A 21,266-nucleotide genomic window follows, 5' to 3' on the forward strand; every position below is an offset into this window, starting at 1 on the left:
AGCTCCAGGACGTGAACCAGGTGTTGGGGCTCAGGTGAGCGAACGGTGCAAATGAAGAGGGACAATTCAGAGACCGGCCAAGTCCAACATAGGAAGAGCATGGGAGGGCTAAATAACTGCCACACAGGTTAAGTGGCACCTAAATAAAATGTGTTTCAGTGTTTCAGACTATTTATTATATCAAGGAGCAGTGGAAGGTTTACAGTGCATTAGAAATAAGTGGTGGCAGGAGCTACAGAACATGGACATCAGCATTAGTAGAGCAGGGGTCTTGTGAATGTGTCAAGTGGCAGCTCACTGTTAAGCAGCGCACCGAGCTTTAGAGCAACTTCAGGAAAGGCATTTAAAGCTAGCAATTTACAGTTAGCAGTAAGTAGCTCAATTTCTTCCCACATTTTAAAGAAGAACAAGAAATTAATTCATTAACTTACCTTCCCACAAGGAGAAACTACGGGTACCCAAGGGCTATTTTTGGAACGGAAGCCAGCTGCAGGTCAAATTAAAGTAGAATGATTTATTAGTAGTATTCTTTTTATGACGTTATTAGTAATATTGTATACTGCTGTGTAATTAGGATCTCAAGACCTACCCAGGAATGCAATTCATCGATTGTTTTCAAATTAAGGCTGTATACCTTTCTAGCAGATAAGCTACTGCTGAAATAACTTGTGACAAATTTGTGTTCTATAAATGGTTAAAATAGGTGCCCAAATATCTACCCATCTATTACAGCCTGAATGACCGAAGGCAGGGGAGTCAGACTCACTGTTCCTGAAGCGGAGCAGCTTAAGCAAAGCCACATTTAGAACAATGCCAGGTCAGACCCAAAGCTGCTGTAATGAAGAGGAACAGCAATTAGCCAGGGCTCAAGAACACAAGAATGCCTCAGGAAAAGTTCAGCAGAGTAAGTGAGGGTCTCAGGAAGCAAGGTGAGGTGGAAGACGACAATGGGAGCCCTCTCTCTGAAGCTTAAAGGTGCAGATTGTCATCGAAGAGTATCAAGCACCAAAAGGAATAAGGAAAATACTTAAGTGTGAGCTGACGGTATAAACTGACACCGTGGGAGGTAAGGGCCTAGAATTATTCTGAGAACATATCCCTTCTTCACCTGTTCTGCTTGTGATGGAAAGCTGTTTAGTTAGAAGCGACCTTCCTAGGGGAAGCAGCTGCATTTTCTTACATCTAGCTCTTGAAACTCACTTTAACATTTTTGTATTAGCCTAGATAGAGGCAGAGAGAAAAATAAAAAGTTCTTGTAAAGGAGGGGGATGAGGGAGATGAGAGAAAACAAGAAGAGTTCTGCCTGGTTATTTTTCAAATGCCTGGTGGGAGCATGCAGCTCTTTTCCAAAGGCTGAGAACAGGGATCTTGAAGACAGTGCCAATTAAGAGGAAAGGAAGCTGTGGGCTGATTTTAGATTTCAGGATGCACTAGGAGAGAGTGACCACAAGCAGGTCTATGCATCCCAGACAGACAGGGGCTAAGTTCGGGAGAACACTGAGGCTGACAATCAGAACATAAGATTACTTACCAGTAACCCGAGCCTGTAAGATGCATTGTCCGCAGGTGCTTCCATGCTATGCATGCTTTGCTCACACCTGGTGTAGTTTCTCACACTCCTTCCCCACCAAAGCAATACTTACAAGATATGCTTGATGCAGTCAGCTGACACCTCTTTAACTGTGTAAATTCAGAGAACTACCGAAGGGCTATCAAAAGCAAAGAAGGGAAGTCACACATACATAGCAGCAATAATTTTAAAGAATATCCGTGCCTGGAAACTTTCATCTTACTTGTATTGTAAGTAAGTTCAAGTTACTGCTTGACACATAACTCCTCTACTTCGACTTTGATTCCACATCCTCAGGTTCTACAAGAGGCTCAGTCTTTTAGAGGAACAAGTGGATCACAACCTTTGATGTATTACATGCTGATTTTTCCCGTATTTATGTTGCCTGGTTCAGTTGCCTCAGAGTACAGTTTATAAAGATGTGTTATAAAAGTAACCCTTGCAGAATATTACATTTTTAATCAACATCAAGACAAGGAAGGAGTTGGGTTGAAAAGAAGTGAAATCTTCAGACTGGGGATGTTATTTCTTCCTCTTCATCTGAGACAGAGAGAAAAAGATGAACGTGTCCTGTGTAACGTTTTGAAGGCTCTGTGAAACTGCTGAATGACAGTGCTGAGTATGCCCTTGCATGGCTGAGCACACACCAAGCATCAGTATTGTGAATGCAATCCAAATTCCCTTGGGCAGGCCAAGAGCCATATAATCCTGAATTCCTGCTTCCACTTGTCTGTAGTTCCACAGGACACTGGCTAAAAGAGAGTCAGAGCTTAAAGCCAATAGTCAAAAATGGTGCCTCCCCACTACCTTGTGCAGCTTCACTCAGTAATGCTAAGACCACATTCAGTTAGAACAAATGTCATGACTGCAGTGAACTACATTTTAAGACATGCAACTGTTTTTTCCCTATGCTCAAAAATTTATTTACAATGTCCCCTTTAATCTGTTTACATTCCAGTTAACATATCAGCTGCCCCTTAGAATTTGCAACCAAAAAATACTATGATAAAAACTACTGATTGTACATCTTAATTTTATAATCATTTTGACTGGCTACATTTGTTATAAGCTCTGTATGAAGTATGCATGATAGAACTGGGCACTGGAGGGCAAGTCCTTACACTGACCCATCACACAGCCCCTGTTAAGAGAGCACCCTAACCAGCCACGTATGAATGTATGTGTGACAGGCACCACAGTAGCTGTCACTGCTCCTCAGGAAAGATGGTACAGTCACCACTACTGGAAATCTCCCAATGTTTACCATTAGTAAGAAATGCAGCAACAGGAATGTTTCAGAAATGAATAATGAACACCATTATCTCATGACAGAAATGCATGGTGAACAAACTTTAAAACCCTGCACACAGCTTGAATCATCTTCCATCAAAAATGGGGTATCTGCACAAAAAGGAGGCACAAAAGAGAGAGCAAGAACAATCAGAAGGCACCGAGCAAGTCCTATGCAAAGATTCCACAGTCCAAAATTGTTCATCGTGGAAGACTGATGCATCAGGGGAGTGAAATGGCACATAAAAGCATTACGAAGCTATGAAAATGGTCAAAGGGGTAAACAGAAGACAAACATTTCTTGGGAAAAAAAAGGCTCTGGAGCCCAGTTAAATTACTAAGCTAACAAAGGTACATACTTACAAACAAAGCATAATTAATCATGCCACTCTGTCAAAGGATGTAGTGAAAGTCTATATACAGTTACTTCTGGCATCAACATGATAGGCTTGTAATGAGACTGCGAAGCCCACTGCAAGTACCATAAAATACCCCTGACCATGTAAGGCTACAGCGGCGAGCAAAAGCTAAGCACCTTTGAAAGAAAACAAACCCAAAATAAACCCCTGCAGTTGTGTGTGGTTTTTTTTATATATATATATATATACACACACACACGTATAAAGTTAATATATATTGTCTAACATGTACATCCATAAATTAATGTTATATATGATCTATACATGTGTATCTGGTTAGTATTAATACATAAAAACCTATGTGTTTGCAGACAAAATATATGAAAAGTCTATTTCAGAAATTCTGAAATTGCTGTACAGTAACAGCTGATGATTACAGCTTCTAATCAACCGAGGACCTTCTTTTGGTGGAAAACAATCAAGAATTGGTAAGTGGATTCTGAGTCTACATAAATGCAAATCTGTGACACACATGAAAAAATTACCTACTTGAAAGAACTTGCCAAAAGAAGTGGCAGTCCCTGTCACCTGATGCATACAATCCAGATAAAGGATAAAAGATTTCAAATGTAAGTTACCAGAACGGATTCATCAGATCAATTTAAAAATTCCGCCTGTCCTCATCTGGTCTATAATCTGGATTGCTACATATTTCTTAATTTTAATCTGTAATTTTTGTGCAAATTATCCATCTGGTTTCGCTGAGTACTGCTTTAGGCTGATGTACTCTATGATTAATAAAAGAGGAAATTCAAGAGACAGAAACATTGGATAGACTTAAACCAAACAAAGATTCAGCATGAGATGCAGAACTCTTACTGTAGATCACTGCATTGGAAATAACCGAAGCTACTGCATTACACATAGCCAAGTCTTGGTTTTTTGATCTTTATCCAATTCTAATTGCGGATACATGCACACGAGGGAAACATCACATTAACATAATTAACCATTCAGAATGGGTTGTACGCACAGAGCACAACAGAAGTGCACAAGAAATTCTGTACAATAGGAATACAGGGAAGTCGAATGGTTCATGGGCCTGGGATAATCCTTTTCGTCTGTAGCAGACTGGGTTAGCCCATACCCACAGGACAGCTGAAAGGATACAAAGACAGCAAAAGCCTGGGAGTGAACTGCTCACACCCAGTAACCGACCTGAGAAGCCACCAGTGCCTCTTCATTCTGCTTCACAGTACTTCACCAGTGCCACGTGTCAGCGAGCAGAACTGCTGCTGCCATCACAGCCTCCAAGGTCAGAAACCAGGGAACCTACACCACCCCATGGAGAAAGCAGCTCTGGACCCCGGGCTGGAAGACAGCGAGAGGTGGAGAGCACAGCACAGGAGATGTTCATGACAAGACAGAGCCTCTACCCAAACTATCGGACAGATTCAGGAGCACGTGCTCCCAGCACGTACTGGGACACCAGGGGTAAAACACGCAAGCCTTGCGGTCAGGGGCAGGGCAAGACATTAACAGGTAGCTGCACTACCAGAGACAGAAGCTGGAACAAACTCAAAGCAAGAAGATCCGCGTTTGAAAGAAACTGCCCATGCTGTTACAGTAAATGACTTTTATTTTTTAAAAAATGAAATAACCGTGAACATATTAACAGGCCTGCAGGTGGCACTACAGTACAGCTGGATATAAGGTAGATACATTTCCCCATGTACCTGGACAATGAATCCATTGCATCAATGCTGACATTAGTAAATTCTGAATACAGTTCTATCAAGCAGGAACATTTTACTTAAAATAGTTCTGGACAAAGTTGACACTGAAAGTTAACTTCTCCTTCACTTTGGAAAGGATAGATGTTTTCAGCTAGCACTGGCATTGGGTGAACTATTGCCTGCAGTCACCAGTGCAGGGAGAGATGTACAACATCTCCACATGAGAACAGAGTTTATACTCCTTTTTACTTCTCATTCTGAGGAAGCAGGGTGGCATAGGGAGAGGGGGGGGAGATGGGTGAGGAATATGGGCAAAGAAGGTGGGGTATCAATTTCTATTCACTCTCCTTTGGCTGTTTTTGTGCTATTTTGGACTGCTTTCTAAAAATCACTTCTTGATTTTATTGAAAGGAAGACTAAATGTAATGCGCCTTTCCTTGAAAATCCAGGAACAGTTGTGGTACTTCAAAAATACTAAAAATATCTACTTTCATGAAATATTAACTGTTTCACTACAAACCTAGTTTTTCACTAAATACACAATTCTCCTATTTCTGGAGTCTCCTGGGGAAAAAAAAGTGGGTTCTCCCTTTATTTCTGCAACTCTACAGTGTATAGAGAAACGGCTACATGAAGGGGAGTGCAAAGAATAGCTTTATTCTTTTCCTTGGCCTGTATCTCACATGGGAAGTTTGCTTAAATTTCTGCAATTGGGCTACTGCTGGTCACACTCCGTCAGCAGCTATCAACTAAGACTGCAGTAGGACAACCCACCTCCAGCACATTCCTTCTAACTTCATGGAGACTAACTAGGCATGAAGAAAAAAACCATCCACACTCTTTATACCATTTCTAATCATAATATGCAGGAACACCAAGTGGTTTCCATGTTCTTCCAATTTGCAAAAGGCCACAGGAAAGGGACATGGCACCTTTCGTTAGAATCTGGAATTCTGCATGTAACAGTGCGACCTTCCATTAGACCTTCAGTGTTGAGGCAGCGTAGAAAACAGTGGCTGAAGAGTGTGTGTAATACTGACCACACCAGCTCTTAGTGAGAAGCCTCTGCTCCTGCAGAGGCAGTCATGTGCAGTCCCTGTATATACTGTGAGCAAAAGGCTTACTTCACAGGGCATTTGGAATTAGCAATTCCTATGATCTAGCTAGTTTGGATTCATGAGCTTTCAGTGTGCCAACAGCATCTTTCACTGCATGGTAGATAATGTTCTTCACCTGTAACAAGAAAAAAAAAATCAACTTCTACAGACTAACAAGGAGACTCATACATACATTCCTAATAGCAAGTATACACACAAAGTATGTATAACCACTGCTTCAGGATATTAACAGCACAAATTTTAACTGTCAGGGTTAGAAGACAAATACTTTAGACACCCGCACTGACTTATGAAATCATTGTCTGGTCACCCAGCAAACATCTGTTTACTCCTGTGATTTTAAGATACAGTCTCTCTTTCATGAGAGCTAGGAGGAAGTACACTATGAAGTCACATGTGAGAGTTTATTTTGACAAAGTCTTTGTGATGTGAATCACTTACGGATTCACATGAATCAAACCCAAAAGGAGCAACAAAATCATACAGTTTAACCCTATGTAAATTAAGATGGTGCAACAAATCATCCTGTTGTCTTTGTGTGGAGGCTAGAAGTTCTTCTGATTTGTGCATTGTCCAGAAAGGCAAGCAAGATCAGAGATGAAAAAACCACCAGTACTCCCAGCAATCCATTCCACACTTAGCTATTTAACAATCAAAGCTCTATCTCATTTCTGATTTTTCTCATCTAAGTTGATTTGAATTCAGTTTCTAGGTACTGAACGGAACAATTTAAATTCTGAGTAGCTTAATTGCACTTGCTCAATTAACTGACAAGCATCATCATTTTTTCCTGATGTACATATGATCTTTCTTTTGTATCATTTGTGTGACAATTATTATAGGTATAAAAATACATACAGATTTTTTTTCTTTTCTTAATAATAAGTGTTACTCATTTGCAACCTATTCATTTACAGAAACACTTCCATATCTGCACCACCACAGCTGAAGAGGTACTGTGTTAGAAGCTGGATCCCCACAATGAGAATTGATCTACTTCTGCTTTCCTTTAGCATCCTGTGCAAATCCATATCGAAATTTACAGCAATTTTTCACTGAATTGTTTGAGAGAATGAATATAAGTTCTGACATTCTTGGGTGACATACTGGAGAATGGCTACATATCGACTGCTCACTTTTGCAAGAACAGCCATTCTGCAGATCTCTCCCCTCCCTCATTTTATATGCATGTGCTTACTAAGACACAAAAAATGCTGTCAACAAAATTTGCGAACTAAACAGATACTAAATTGTCAGGAGCACACACAGGTGAAATCCAAAAAACTCCTATGGTCTTCTCTCTGTAGAACTTAACTGTCTTCTATACAGTATAGTACTTCAGTGCATAACAAGTTCTGGGCATAAGTATTAGTTTAAGCAATCCTCAAACCACTCATGCTCAAATCACTTCCTCAAGCCCAAACACATTTGATTTTCCTGTTTGGGACTAATTTAGAATCATAGAATCACTTAGGTTGGAAAAGACCTTTAAGATCATTGAGTCCAACCATAAACTTAACACTACCAAATCCACCACTAAAACCCTGCAACAAGCAAGCCTTCACTTTCAGAGCAATTTTCCTTTAGGCAATAAAGGAACAAATACAAGTGTTCTTGGTCAAATAAACATCTCTCTTCAAAACAAAGCACTGCTTTTTCCTTTTTAATAGGGTATTTTTTTCTGCTACACTTCACTATCATTCAGGATTCAGCCATTTAAAAACTTATTAATACTGACACATACACTAGTGTAATGGGGGAAGTTCTCTGGAAATTCCAAAGTTTATTACTAATTTTTTTTTACATAATACTGTAGACATAGATGTATTAATTATTTTTTAAATACTTATTAAATTACAGCCTCCAAAATCGTGGAGAGTTGTTACTTTTTCTCTAAATCACTACCCACACATTTCTAGTACTGAACAAAGCTGGCAAAACACAGAATGTATTTAGCAACTGCTGTCATAAAATGGTTACCTGCAGTTTATCCTCATGGTTTGTATGAGTATTAGAGAGGTGCCTGAACTCCTGGGTCAGACGGAAGCAGTGCTTCACATGTTCTGGAGATACAAAATCTTCTGCCACTTTAATGCAGCTGTACAAATTATGGACCTAAAAAACCCCACATGAAATGATAGATACATCGAGATTGAATGAACCATACAAACCCCTCCAAAACCCCGCCACTATGTATGTTAGGTTCTTCCACATTTACTTATCTCCAACAGGAATTGAAACCTATCTGACCTCACACAGAATTGTATCTAATCTTACAACGAGAACAAAATACACGCCATCTCACATGTTCCCTATTCTCCCACATGCACTAGTATTCCCTGAAGCAAGTTCTCTGCTCTTTCCCACATGTTTTTGGAATTCTGTTTCCTTGGCTGAAGTTTCACTACACAGAAATGTTTCCCCACTGTTCACCCTGATAGATTTTTTTTTTTCCTTCATTCCATCCCAGTACTGTACACATCATTCAGGTATTTATATAAATTGTATTAATATAATGACTAAGATCCATACAAATAGTTCAAATAATTCAAATAGTTCCGGTAAGAACTGCATGCATAGTAAAAAGGAGCCTAAGTCAGCGATATTAACAGTTATTTTGAAGTTGCAGTTCTGTTGTGCCTCAAATTCAGTTATTTGTCAATACGGCCTACAGTTGACATACTTACCTGATGGGGAGCACCCGCAGGAATGAACACAGCATCTCCAAGGAACTGCACTATTGCCCAGCCTTGTACACCATGCTCATCGTAGAGTCGCTTACGTAAGGTCTGGTCCAAGTACCAACTTTGGTCGTGAATGGGGTCATGATCTGGGGGATTTTCTTGGCCTTGTTCTTCTCCGACCTAGGAGGTGGGGAGAAACCACAAGACAGCATCTTGACATTGCTGGTTTACAAAAAGCTCAGTACCAAAAAACATAACAACTAAACTATTTCAAGGTAGGACATTACTTTCATTAAGCTCATTTAGCTCTTAACTACTGACATGTGCATTAGTAAGAAGATTCCAGACCAGGCTGTAAACCTGGGAACCTGGTAACTACTAAAGACAGCACCAGAAAACCTATGTACTTGATGTTGATAGCAATTTGTATCATTCAGCTGCTGTAAGCACGCTAGTCAAGGGATCCTGTAAGCTCAAGCCACCTTTTGTAGTGAACATACCTTCCGGAGAAGTTCCCGTATCTTTTCAGCATCCTTGGCAGCATAGATGTGCCACAATGCTCCAGGTTTCTCTCTTCCTTCATGGATTCGCTGCTTTGTTACATCATCAGCATCTCCCTCATCAATTGTTTTCAGAACCTCTGAAAGGGGAATCCACACAAAAGCGGTGCGGTTATAAAGCTTCTGATTTTTGACATACAGAACAGGAAGGAGCATTTTGAGCAGCTAAATCCTGTCACACTGCTACTGCAAATGCTGCATCATACAGTGCACTTCCTAAGCACGTCAGGCTTCATCTTAACAAAATTCAGGAAATGTGTCAACTGACAGCTAATCACAAAGCTCAGCCATGAATTCAAACTGAACTAACCACAATTATTCAATTAACAATGAGAAGAGTAACTTATCACCATTTCTCCTCCTTTCTTGAGGCAGGTATCTAATTTCTAGCAAAACTCTGCTGCTTCCACAGCTGGGAACCAATGAAGCATTACCACACTTTCAAACACATGCTGCAGATGTATTTAGTAGCAATAGCAAACTGCCTTGTATATTTGGGTTATATATCATAGATATGACAAGCTTAAGCAACAAACAGTATAGTCTTCTTTCTCTCACACACAATAGATTTTTTAATGGACAGAAAACAGCTTTCCTCAAACATTACCATCATCATGGGTCCCTTCCCCAACAGGAATCCCAACATACACCATGACATTAACGGCATCAGACACATCCAAGTGCAGGTTTGTGGTACCAACTCGCCTGTCTTCTGCAGTAATCAGACCTACAGAGTGTAAAATAAAATCCTATTTAAGCTCTTATACAAATAACCTGCCTGAAAGATCTTTCTAGAATGCTAACTTTACACAGCCATAAGAGCAGAAACCAGTGTCAAAGGGCAGCTGAAGCAGTTACATTCATGTCATGTGCTGCGTAAGTAAAAAGTTTACTGATAACTACTATTTTTATTTGACAGGAAATAGAAGTAGCAAATATAGTTCACCCAAGTCAACAAGTGTTTTAAAAACAAAACCTGAAAACAATGATTGTTTCATGGTTAACATCTATAAACAGTCCTTTTATTTAGGTAACTGAATATCACTTTAAGAATCAAGCCTCAGTCACAGTTTTTCTATCTTAATGCTTTAAAATGCTAAGTACATGAAAGACTTTACCTTGCTACTGAGAACTTTTTTCCACTACACAGCCAGAAAACAAAGTCATATATTTACAACCAAAATACATTTAATAGGCTAGAAAAAAATATTCACCACAGACAGAATTACCGAGTTTATATCTAGGCCTACCCTTTAATTTGTTTGTAAAGCATCTAAGAGTAAAAAGATATAAAACTGGTTTTGAAGACAGACCTAACTAATTTTTTTCTTTTAACTTGAAAAGAACAAAGTGTAATAGCTTCTCTCTTTGGACTAAGACCTACACATCTAGAAGGTTCAAATAGTAGAGGGTTATAGTCTATGCTAAAAAAAAACAACAAACATCAACACTCCCTCCCCAAACTCTGATACAAAGGAAAATAAACTTTGACATTCAAGATGAATTCAACAAAATGAATCCATTGCTAATTACAAAGTCACGTTAGCTGTCACCAATTACCTCACTTCTTGCTGCACTCCTCTATAATGCTTGATTACATTGTGAGCTCTTTGGTGTACAGCCTTCTTATCAAACTTACATGTCAAGTAATACATAAACCAAAACGTTGAACACAAACACTGAACAAGCTGAATTTGCCACAAATCCCTATTTTTTTTTAAACTCTTATTTGTGATGTTATACTACTCAAAAAAGCAAAATAACCCCATAAACACTTTCTCAGAACTGCAATGTGTCACTTGATAGCTTAAGTCTAATACACATTTGGTTACTAAGCTAAAACTTTTTAAAAGACGACAAAACAATGAAAAATCTTTCACATCCTCAGGTGAATTGTTTAACATAGCATTATCGATAATTGGAATGCAAACCCTTAAAAACCTCTGCACCCCTGTCCCATGAATATTCAAAGAGAACTACAGAAGTTGCATTAGGGTAAGTTTGCTTCCAGACTTGCTTTGTGAGATGGCTGCAACTTTCTCATCAGTATCACTTGACATTTTCTAGTATATACAAACAGCAACCACTTTATGTTATTTATCTTACTCTAAAGCTGTTAAAGTACTTACTTCCAAATCAATCTGTTGTCTAAAATTATCCTGGAACTTTAACAATCATTTGTTTTAAATTGAAAGTCTCCAAAACCTGCTTTTGGCCACAGCCTCAAGGTCAGTACATTCAAGAACTGAAATAACTCAAGTTGATACAACATGAATGAATTGTTCATATATCCTCCACGCTCTACCACACTGACAATCATTTGAAACATTAATGCTTCACAGCCCCACGCAGGGTATGTGTTCAGACAAAGGTTTCCTCCATTTGTACACTATTCACCTACTATATAATTGCAGTCTTAAGAGGACAAAACTATCCAATTCAGGTAGCTGAACATGGTGACAGTTGTCTTGCCTGTTGTCTGTGCTCTGTGTTGTTAGACACCAATTAAGAAAACTACACCACCTGGTCAGAAACATGACCACACAGATCAAAGTACCCAGAAGCTGGCTAATTTTCCTCTCAAATGTATCACCTGCTCTCAAAAAGATATTAACTTCTCCTTGAATCCTGTATCAGTATTGTGCTTATTATACGTATTAAATAATAACTATTTGCAAACTTATAAATGCATATCTCTTGGAAACCACATGGCAAAAAAGGGCACATCTGACAGAGGACTAGCATAGGAATAGATCGCAGGACCAATTAAAAAACCAATTACAGCGTGCTCTAGGATAAGCATTGAGTTTTGATTAATGCCACAGCCTTGCATATGCCCTAAGTACAACAGTCACAAAACTCAACATCTACAGAGCTGTTCTCACATACCATAGGCATTGTACATTTTGGGACCCAAGTCAGGACGGACAAAATAGCTTGGCAGCCTAGAAGCCAAATTCAGTCTGCCATCCCTCTTGGTATATTCAGGAAGAGGAAGATTTTCCATCAAGTCCTCAAACCTAGAGAGCAAAAAGAGAACAAGGGCATGTTTTCCTCCTATAGCACCTACAGCAGTCCTGTAGGCATTGATACTAAGGTTTACTTACCTTGTAGGCATCATATCTCTAAAGTCCTCCCCTGGAGGCCAATCCTTTAACTTTAGTACCATTGGCTGACCATCATCTGACCTGAGCCGTTCTGCAAGAAACAAATTAAAATTTCTTTATATAATATCTTTTTACCACAGCCCATTACCTTGTTTAAGCTCTAAGTCTTTTGTACCGAGACTTCTTGTATAGCACAGAAAAAAAATGGATCTGAACTTTTCTTTGGGCATCTAAGCATTATCATAGTATGAGAGTGAGAGACAGCGAACGGGAGAGAGATATATATATCATTACCTACAGCAGAAGTTTGACAGATCTTGCACAGCTGCTATGTTTTAGAATAGTTTTTATTCAGCTTTGAAAACAAGCTTTTCCAGAGCATTCTCCCTCACTACTTCTACCAAAGTCTAAAGGAGTTTTGTGTTTCAGTTCAAGAGGAGTGGTGCTTCTATAAAATTCAAGTTACTGGTTCATGCTCTGAAATCAACCCTAACCTCAGTATAAAAGCAAGAAACCACAGTGCACCACACTCAAAAAAGCTAAACAGCAGGTGGTTACTGAAGAAGACAGCCTTTAATTTTTTCAATTCTTTGCTGGAGAGACTCAAATTAGCAAGGTGCCAAATTCAAACATTTGTCACTTCAAGAGTTGTAGGCGAGTCCTGACTGGTAACAGAGAAAGCTGGTAGCATAGAAAGATGACATTACATATGCAACAGCAGATGTACGATATGACAGCACTGACCACATCAACTGCTGTTTTGCCTCTGATGTTACAATGGCTACAAGAGTGTATCTGGAAGCGGTACATGGAACAGCTTAGAAGACTCAGCATGATGTTCAGAGAGAAACAAAGTTCACTCTTCTACCAAATTCTTCCTGTTTTCCAGCTGATGGCTTTATGTCAAATTGTGATGTACCACAGTCACCTTCACATCCCCTCTTCCTCAGAGGGTAACATCCTTCACCACTTCCTACCTCACCAAGGACTGTCAGCCAAACAAAAAGCAACTAACCTTACCCAGACCTAGCAGAGCTGCTGACAGCACCAAGAGAAAGCATGTCCAAGAAACTAGGACTTGGAGACCTGTGAATCACAGCTGTGTTATATATCAACAGGCTACAGAAGACATCCTTCGCTTGCAATATAAAAAAATCATTTTATTGAAATTAAAAGGAATTAAGAACTGCAGATATGTAAACAAAAGTGATTGATGTAAAGAAAATAAATTTTGATGAGCTATAGATTTTAGAAAGGCAAACTGAAAAGCTCAAGGACTTGAATTTAAAGATGTTTCATAACTTCCCGTATTCAAGATTCTGAACTCATCAAGGATCTTTGTTCCAAAGAGAAGAAACTTGTAGAAAGGTTATTCAGAAAGGACCGAGCGAAGAGCTACCTGGAGGAAAACACACAGATCTGATAAACTACATGAAATGGGACAAAAGTCAGAAAACACCTGATCAGCAAAGAAAAGCAGGTCTAAGAAGGATCAAAACAAAAAGTTAGACCTGCTCGAAGTCCACTTAGAACTCAAAGATATTAAAAGTCAACAGCACAAGATTAAAACTAACTAAAGTATCAAATAGAATAATTAAGGGATTATCTCAATACCATCTCCATATTCAGTGGCTGTTTTACATCTCTTCAATAATTTAAGGGGGGGTGGGGCGACCAGGCACATATTTGTGAAATCTAAAATTCATGTAATGCAGAGAAGACAGAGGCATCATGCAATTCACAGTTTTCACATGACTTAGTGCGTGAAATCTCTGGACTATCAGCAAATAATACTCTAAGTTGGGGAGTGCATATGGCTGAAAAACACTACATAAAATGTATTTAAAAGAAACTGGCAGAAGTGATCAGGTTTTCCAACCTGTACCTCTAACATTGCTCATATGAAGTGTAGTAAAGGCAGTCTAAAAGAAAGGCAGCAGCTGATTTTGCTGAAAGGAGCGTATCTGTCTGGAGACAAACTACAAATAACATTTCTCAAAGATAACTTGACCTACACAAATTCACTATTTTCATGAATGACCCTAGCACAGAAGTGAAGAGTTTGTAAAGTTTCCTAATTACTGTTAATACACAGAAAGACCACACCATTATATCCTTCTTGGCCATTCATTTCTGAATAATAGCAGAAATAGTATGAAATTTAACAGTACGAAATACAAGACACTGTACTTGGAACCATATAAAAATAAGTCGAAAGTTGAGAGCTCTTTGACTGGAAAATGACTAGGAAAGGGAATATTCTCGGTCTACAAATCTAACATTATGTTCACTGTTGAACAAAGATTCCATTAAGTCATCTAACAGGTCACCGTTTCTGCTATGTACACATCGCGGTAAATACAGAAAACGTTTTATACACAACACTAAAATCAGCAACATTGCAATGAACTGTCACAACTCAATGTCTGTAAATACAAGACCACTCTGATCTATGTATATACAATCTAAAATAGAGAGCTCTACTTTTCAGTTATATCCCCATAATTTTTTACTGGTTATCTTCCACATCCACACTTGACAGAATGCTTTCTCAAAGAACTCGAGCATTAAGTAATGTGTTATCACGAGATACACATACAGCATTGCTATTCGTAATACATGTTAAACTTGGATTTGTACTCACAGATGATCTACTACAAAAATAATTCACAATGTCAAGTTTACTTAGTTGATATATTCCACCAAGTCTGAGTTTTAGCATCAAAAGCCTCAGTCTGTTTTAGCTCTGCAGGTTCCCTTTAGCTTTACAATAAAAGTTGAGGTTGGGAAGAGAGTAAGAGTAGTCAAATTACTTACTGTCTTAATAACTGTAACTGATGATTAATTTCACTGAGGAAAGCTAAAACAAAAGTAGTTTCCCATGAAATGGATCATCTTTTGTCACATGAAAGTAACACACACAACATGCTATAGTAGAGACAAAGTTTTCTTGGGCAGCCCTGCCTTAATCTTCACCAATAAGGTATTTTCTAGGGTGTGCTACATCTAAGGAGCAATGGCTTCTTTGGATGAGACTGATAGCTATTTGGGAAATTTTTATTTATTTATTTATTTAGAAAGTAGGTGGAAAAGGAGGAAGGTAGCAAGACAGACTGCTCAGTTAAACTAGTCAGCCATAGGTATTACTTACTAGATATTATCTCAAAGCCATCCCAGAAGTCACGCACTTTCACGTCTGAAATTATGGCACAGTTCCTGCAGTTCACCAAATCTACATCTTGATCTCCAAATTCCAGGCTGAAAGCTTCTGGTTTCCAAAGCTCTGACTTCAACTTCTTATGGACACCAGATACCAGCACGGGCTGAGAATACAAAGACGAATGCTTACTCCACCATAACCAAATTCTTACACATGCAGCCAAACTTATCTTAAGAGCCGAGACTCCTGGCTACCATCATACAAAAGACACCACAAATCTATTTTCATCCATGTCTGGTTTTTGTGCACCACATAACCAGAGTCAAAGCAAACTTCAGTTCCGGGCCATGTGCAGTTGCCCTAGAAGTGGTACTGGATTAGACTTGCTAAGGCAACTGTACTAGGTCTACAGAGCAGGTGCCGGCAGCAGGGGTGGGCTCTGTGAGATGTGGCTGGGAGCTGCCCCGTGCTGGGCACAGATGGTTCCACCTGGCTCCAACAGACCCAACGCGGGCCAAAGCTGAGCCCATAATTGATGCTGGTGGTGCCTCTGTGATAATAAGAAAGGGTAAAAAACATTCCACAGCTGCTGAGGCAGGGGGAAGTGAGAGAAACAACTCTGCAGACACCAAGGTCAGTGAAGGAAGAGGGGGGAAAGAGGTGCTCCAGAGATTCCTCACAGCCCACGGAAGAGACCATGGTGAAAAGCAGGTTGCCCCCCCCGCAGCCTGCGGAGGACCCTGGTGGGGCAGGTATCCCCACTGCAACCCACGGAGCACTGCCGCAGGGGGAGATGCCCTGAAGGAAGCTGCAGCCTGTGGGAGCCCACACTGGAGCAGGCTCCTAGCAGGAGCTGCAGCCCTTGGAGAGATGTCCGTGCAGGAGCAAGTTTTCTGGCAGAAAATGTGGCCCGTTGGGGACCCACGCTGGATTGGTCTATTCCTGAAGGACTGCAACCCATGGAGAGGGCGCATGCTGGAGCAGTTCGTGGAGGATGGTATCTTGTGGGAGGGACTCCACACTGGAGCAGGGGAAAAGCATGAGGAGGAAGGAGCTGCAGAGACGAAGTGTTATCAATTGACCACAACCTCCATTATTCTCCATTCCCCCTGTGCCGCTCGGGTTCAGGGGGAGGGAAGGGGTGGGGAAGGTGAGGAGGCAGAGTCAGAGGTGACGGAGTAAGGCTGAGCCTTTAGGAAGAAGGAAGAGCATGTGGGGGAAAAGTGGTTTTAGCTTTGTCTTTGTTCTCCACCATCCTACTCTATTTTTAAAATGGCAATAAACTACTTTTTCACAAGTTGAATCTGTTTTGCCCATGACAGCAATCGCCAAGTGATCTCCCTTGTCTTTACCTTGACCCAAACTTTTCCACCTGATTTTCTCCCCCTGTCTTGTTGAGAGGGGGGAGTAAGAGAGCAGCTGGGTAGGAGTCTGGCAGCCAGTCATGGTCAATCCACCTGTGGAAGTACAGTGGGTGTTGAGTCCCACCACATCTCTTTTTTTTTAAGCACAAATGCAACTACCACTAGAAACAGCATTTATAGTAAAGCCCTCTCACATGAAATTTTCATATTCTGATATGAGTTTTTTAACTATTTCACTCATGCTTTATGTATAATCATGGATCATCGTTAGTTCCGCAGGACAAAAACCAAGTAGCAGAAAAGTGGCTGTTCACTTGCTAAAGAGGTTTTAAGATGTTTAGGCTAACCATCTATATATGTTCCACACCAAGATTTGAGTGGCCTCTCCCCATAAATGCTGGAGTCATTTGCGAAACTGACAACAGTATTTTCCAACACTGGCCAAGACCCCATCAGTTCCTCTCACCCTGCAATCTCTAGAGAGAGTTGTAAGACCTGAGAGAAAAGGAAAAGAGGGTATGAAATGAACTTACACGTGGACTACCCCAACTGAAGAACTCTTGGTTTAGTAACTGCTACCTATGCTCAAATGACAGTTCACATTGCTATGCAAGTTCGAATCAGTTCCAAGCTGTGCCCTATACGTTAGCAATGATCTGAAAGTAGATCTTTGGTTTATTCACATGAAGAGATCAGTACAACCCTGAGGAGCACAGATGCCCCTAGATGTTCTAGTAGCATCAGCATGTTAGGCAAAGAGACCTACAGAGCTATAGACAAGCAACTCCAAAGTTATGTTGCTTAAAAACACTCCAGTAACTAACCACCACTTCACCTGGATTGCCCAATGGCCTCTAACAGGACTAGTGTCCATTTTATTCCCTAAGTGAGGACAACTATTCATTCAGAAATGAACAGAGAAAAAAACCAAACAATTTTGGGGATAACAGAAATGGCCTTGGTTTTCAAATACAACACAACATAGCCCTGAAGTTCTAGAAGGCAGCAATGAAACCTCAACTGCAGATGAGTGAGGTTTAGGAAAACAAAAAGAGGTTGTTACTTTACTCCTGCCAACTTTGGGGGTGGGGGGAACAAACCCACAGAACCTGAGAAACAGTCAGGTTGGAACAGATCACCCTCACACTAAAATAAGTGTTGCAGCGTTTTCTCACCTTCAGGTTGAACTTCCTGGTTTTCCATTTGCACCCACTGCCCCTTGCCCTGTCAGTGGGTACTGCTGAGAGGACTCTGTCTGGCTCCCTCTTCCTCATTCCCTCTCACCAGGGATTTACACACCGACAAGATTTTCTAGCCACACTCTCCCAAGCCTTCTCTTCTCTGGGCTCAACAGTCCCAGCTCTCTTGATGTCTCTTCATATGGAAGATGCTTCAAGTCCCTTAGTCACCTCTGTGGCCCTTCACCGGACTTTCTCCAGTAAGTCCATGTCTGCCTTGTACTGGGGAGCCCAGACCTGGACACAGCACCCCACGTGTGGCCTCTACTGGGGCCAAATGGAGGGGAAGGAGCACTTTGCCTGACCTGCTGACAACGCTTTTCGTAACACAGCCCGGGATGCTGCTGTCCTTCTCCATCGCGACAACATGTTCTTGCCTCACAGTCACCTCCTTGTCCACTGGGATCCTGAGGTCCTTCCCGGCTAAGCTACTTTCCAGCTGGCTGGCCCCCAGCACCTACTGCTGTGGGGCGTTATTCTTCCTGAGATGCAGGACTTCACATGTTCCCTTGGTGAGCATCACGAGATTCCTGTCAGTCCAACTCTCCAGCCTGGCAAGGTCCCTCTGAAGAGCTGCACAGCCACCTGGGGTATCAGCCGTTCCTCCTTGTTCTGTATTTTCTGTAAGCTTGTGGAGGTCCTTAATGAGGATGTTAAATGGTACTCAATACTGACACCACGCCCGCCGGGGACGCTGCTAGTGACTGTGATCACAACCCCCTCAGCATGGCATTTCAGTCAGTTTTAAATGCACCACACTGTCTACTTATCTAGTCTATACTTCATCAGTTTGATGACACTATGACAGTGTCAAAAGCCTTATAAAGTTAAGATAAAAGCATCCAAGTGCTCTCCCCTCACCCACCAAGCCAGTCTCATCACAGAAGGCTACAATGCAGGTTAAGTATGATTCAGCTAGCATTGCTGAGGCCCTCTTCTTTTCAGAAGCATAGCCCAAGGGATTGTTCCAAGTAGACATATGAAAAGGTGAAAGTCTGCTCTCCTGAAGTCCAGGCTTGTGATTCTGCTTTTTTGCTTTGCTTCCTCTTCTCAGGATCTTGAGCCAAACCCCACCATCTGACAGTCACCGCAGCCAAAGCTGCCCCTCACCTCCACATGGACAACCAGTTCTTCCTCTTCTGTAAGCACGAGGTCCAGCAGAGCACCCTTCCCCAGCTGGTTCCTTGATAAGTTGTGTCAGGATGTTGTCATCAATGCACTCCAGAAAACTTCAGGAGTGCTTGTGACCTGTTGTACCATTCCTCCAGCAGGTATTAGGGTGTCCCCATGAAGCCAAGGAAATGTGACCATAGGGTTTCCTCTAGCTGTCTGAAGAAGGCCTTACTGCTTTTTCTTGATCAGGCGGTCTGTAGCAGATACTTGCCACAATGTTGCCCGCATTAGTTTGCTTGCTGATCCTGGCCCATAAATGGCTCATCATCTGTTCCTGCACGGTTTCATGCATTCCAGCTGTTCCCTCACATAAACAGAAATGCTCAACTCATCTTCCTGGCCTGTCATTCCTGGACCGTCCTTCCGAAACAGCCTGTACCCACTCCTTGCCATACTACAGTTGATAAGCTATCCCACCACTTCCCCATCATACCGATGAGACTGTCGTGCAACTGCACCCTAATTCCTCCTCTTTGCTCCTTGTACTGTACGCATTCGTGTACAAGCACTTCAGAAAGACACCCTGTCACGTTAGTTTCCCAGAAACAGTATGAAAGCTTTCCTTGCAATGCTGTGATGTACACAGTTCCTTACTTACATGCATGTGTTTGAGATGGATATCTTTCATCCCTATTTTCTTCAGTATGAGATTTCATCTGTTCACATCGCCCCAAACTGCTTGCTTGCCAACCTAATCTACTAATTCCTTTCTTGATCACTGGTCATACTCTCCCTTCCCTATCATTCCTGGCTTACAGGTCTCCTAATCAGGTTGGCTAGGCTGCTGGCAAAGATGCTTTTGACATAGTTAGATGGATCCCATCAATTCCAAGCAGTCCTCAATCCTCAGAGAGGTTTCCAGGACCACAAAACCAGCTGCGAAAACAATGGTTGACATGCAGGATCAGTCCAACCCTCTATTCCTCACCAGCAGGATTAAGAAAACCACCTGGGCCCCATGGCCTTGACCATGACTCCCAGAGCCATATTAGTCACTCTCGATACTGTCCAGGTCTCCCTAGCAGTATTGTTCATGCCAATATGGAAGAGCAGCAGAGGGTAAATGTCTGAGGTACAGATGAGCTTTGGCTGTCTTTCCACTGCGTCCCAAATGGGAGGCCCTGACAAGCAGCACACCTCCCCAAGATGACAGAGCAGATACACTGATCCCAAGTTTAAATATATCCTCTGATGCCAGAAGGAATTGTAACATTAAGGCAATAGAAAGGTTTTAATCATATTCTACGAAAACCTAGGGATCACAGATGAGGGGTAAAATAACTACCTTTCACAGGATGAGTGGAAACTGCTGCCAGGTAAGACCTTCAATTTGACAAATTTTGATACCTGCTGTATTCACTTGACTACTTGACAAAAAACCCAAACAACCAAAACCCCCAAACCCAACAAACTACTTAGCCTAGTAGAATCTTTCCAGTTATTAAGCAGAGACTTTCTCATGGAAAAAGGAAAATGTTCTCTCTAGTGAAAAACAAAGCTTGGGTTGCAACATGAAAGGATAGCGGACTTGGCTAGTAGGCATTTTCTGCCAAATCTGCTCATAGGCTACAGGAAGAAAACAAATAAAAACATCCAACAACACCCCAAATCTTCAGTATTTCAAAAAAGGAAAGCCTAGCATGAAAATTTAGAAAAGAACAGGTTGCTGTAGGATAAGAATCCTGACAGTATCCCCAGATGAAAACCAACCATGTTCAGGAGACTAAAATGCTCTTGAAGAACAGCTTCAGAAAGAAATAATTCTATGGTCTCCCAGTGAATTCTAGGATAAGACAGAGTTTACCTTATTTCTGACAATTTCCAGGACAAAGAACTTGGAAAATCTTGCTATTTCTGCACAACACAGAGTGCCATCTGTTATCCAGACCTTAAGGGAAAAGAACTTC

The 21,266-nt window shown here is 41.1% G+C and overlaps 1 protein-coding gene across 4 annotated transcripts in view; it reads right to left on the bottom strand.

The window, feature by feature from the left end:
* Positions 1 to 4,840: 4,840 nt before the first annotated feature.
* Positions 4,841 to 21,266, bottom strand: part of KDM3B (lysine demethylase 3B) — a 65,494-nt gene continuing 49,068 nt past the window's right edge. For 3 of the 4 annotated variants that reach the window (XM_055719124.1, XM_027807287.2, XM_014281102.3), the window contains exons 17-24: positions 15,576 to 15,747; positions 12,425 to 12,515; positions 12,207 to 12,337; positions 9,925 to 10,044; positions 9,258 to 9,397; positions 8,761 to 8,937; positions 8,054 to 8,188; positions 4,841 to 6,188 (exon numbers count right to left, since the gene is read on the bottom strand). In XM_055719124.1, coding sequence (XP_055575099.1) covers positions 6,108 to 6,188; positions 8,054 to 8,188; positions 8,761 to 8,937; positions 9,258 to 9,397; positions 9,925 to 10,044; positions 12,207 to 12,337; positions 12,425 to 12,515; positions 15,576 to 15,747 — 1,047 coding nt within the window. In that variant the 3' untranslated portion in view covers positions 4,841 to 6,107. Of the gene's footprint in view, positions 6,189 to 8,053; positions 8,189 to 8,760; positions 8,938 to 9,257; positions 9,398 to 9,924; positions 10,045 to 12,206; positions 12,338 to 12,424; positions 12,516 to 15,575; positions 15,748 to 21,266 lie in introns of those variants that run through there. The other variant, XR_008733627.1, reaches the window with a different exon arrangement.

Source organism: Falco cherrug, chromosome 8 (genome assembly GCF_023634085.1).
Source record: "Falco cherrug isolate bFalChe1 chromosome 8, bFalChe1.pri, whole genome shotgun sequence".
NCBI classification, from domain to species: domain Eukaryota; kingdom Metazoa; phylum Chordata; class Aves; order Falconiformes; family Falconidae; genus Falco; species Falco cherrug.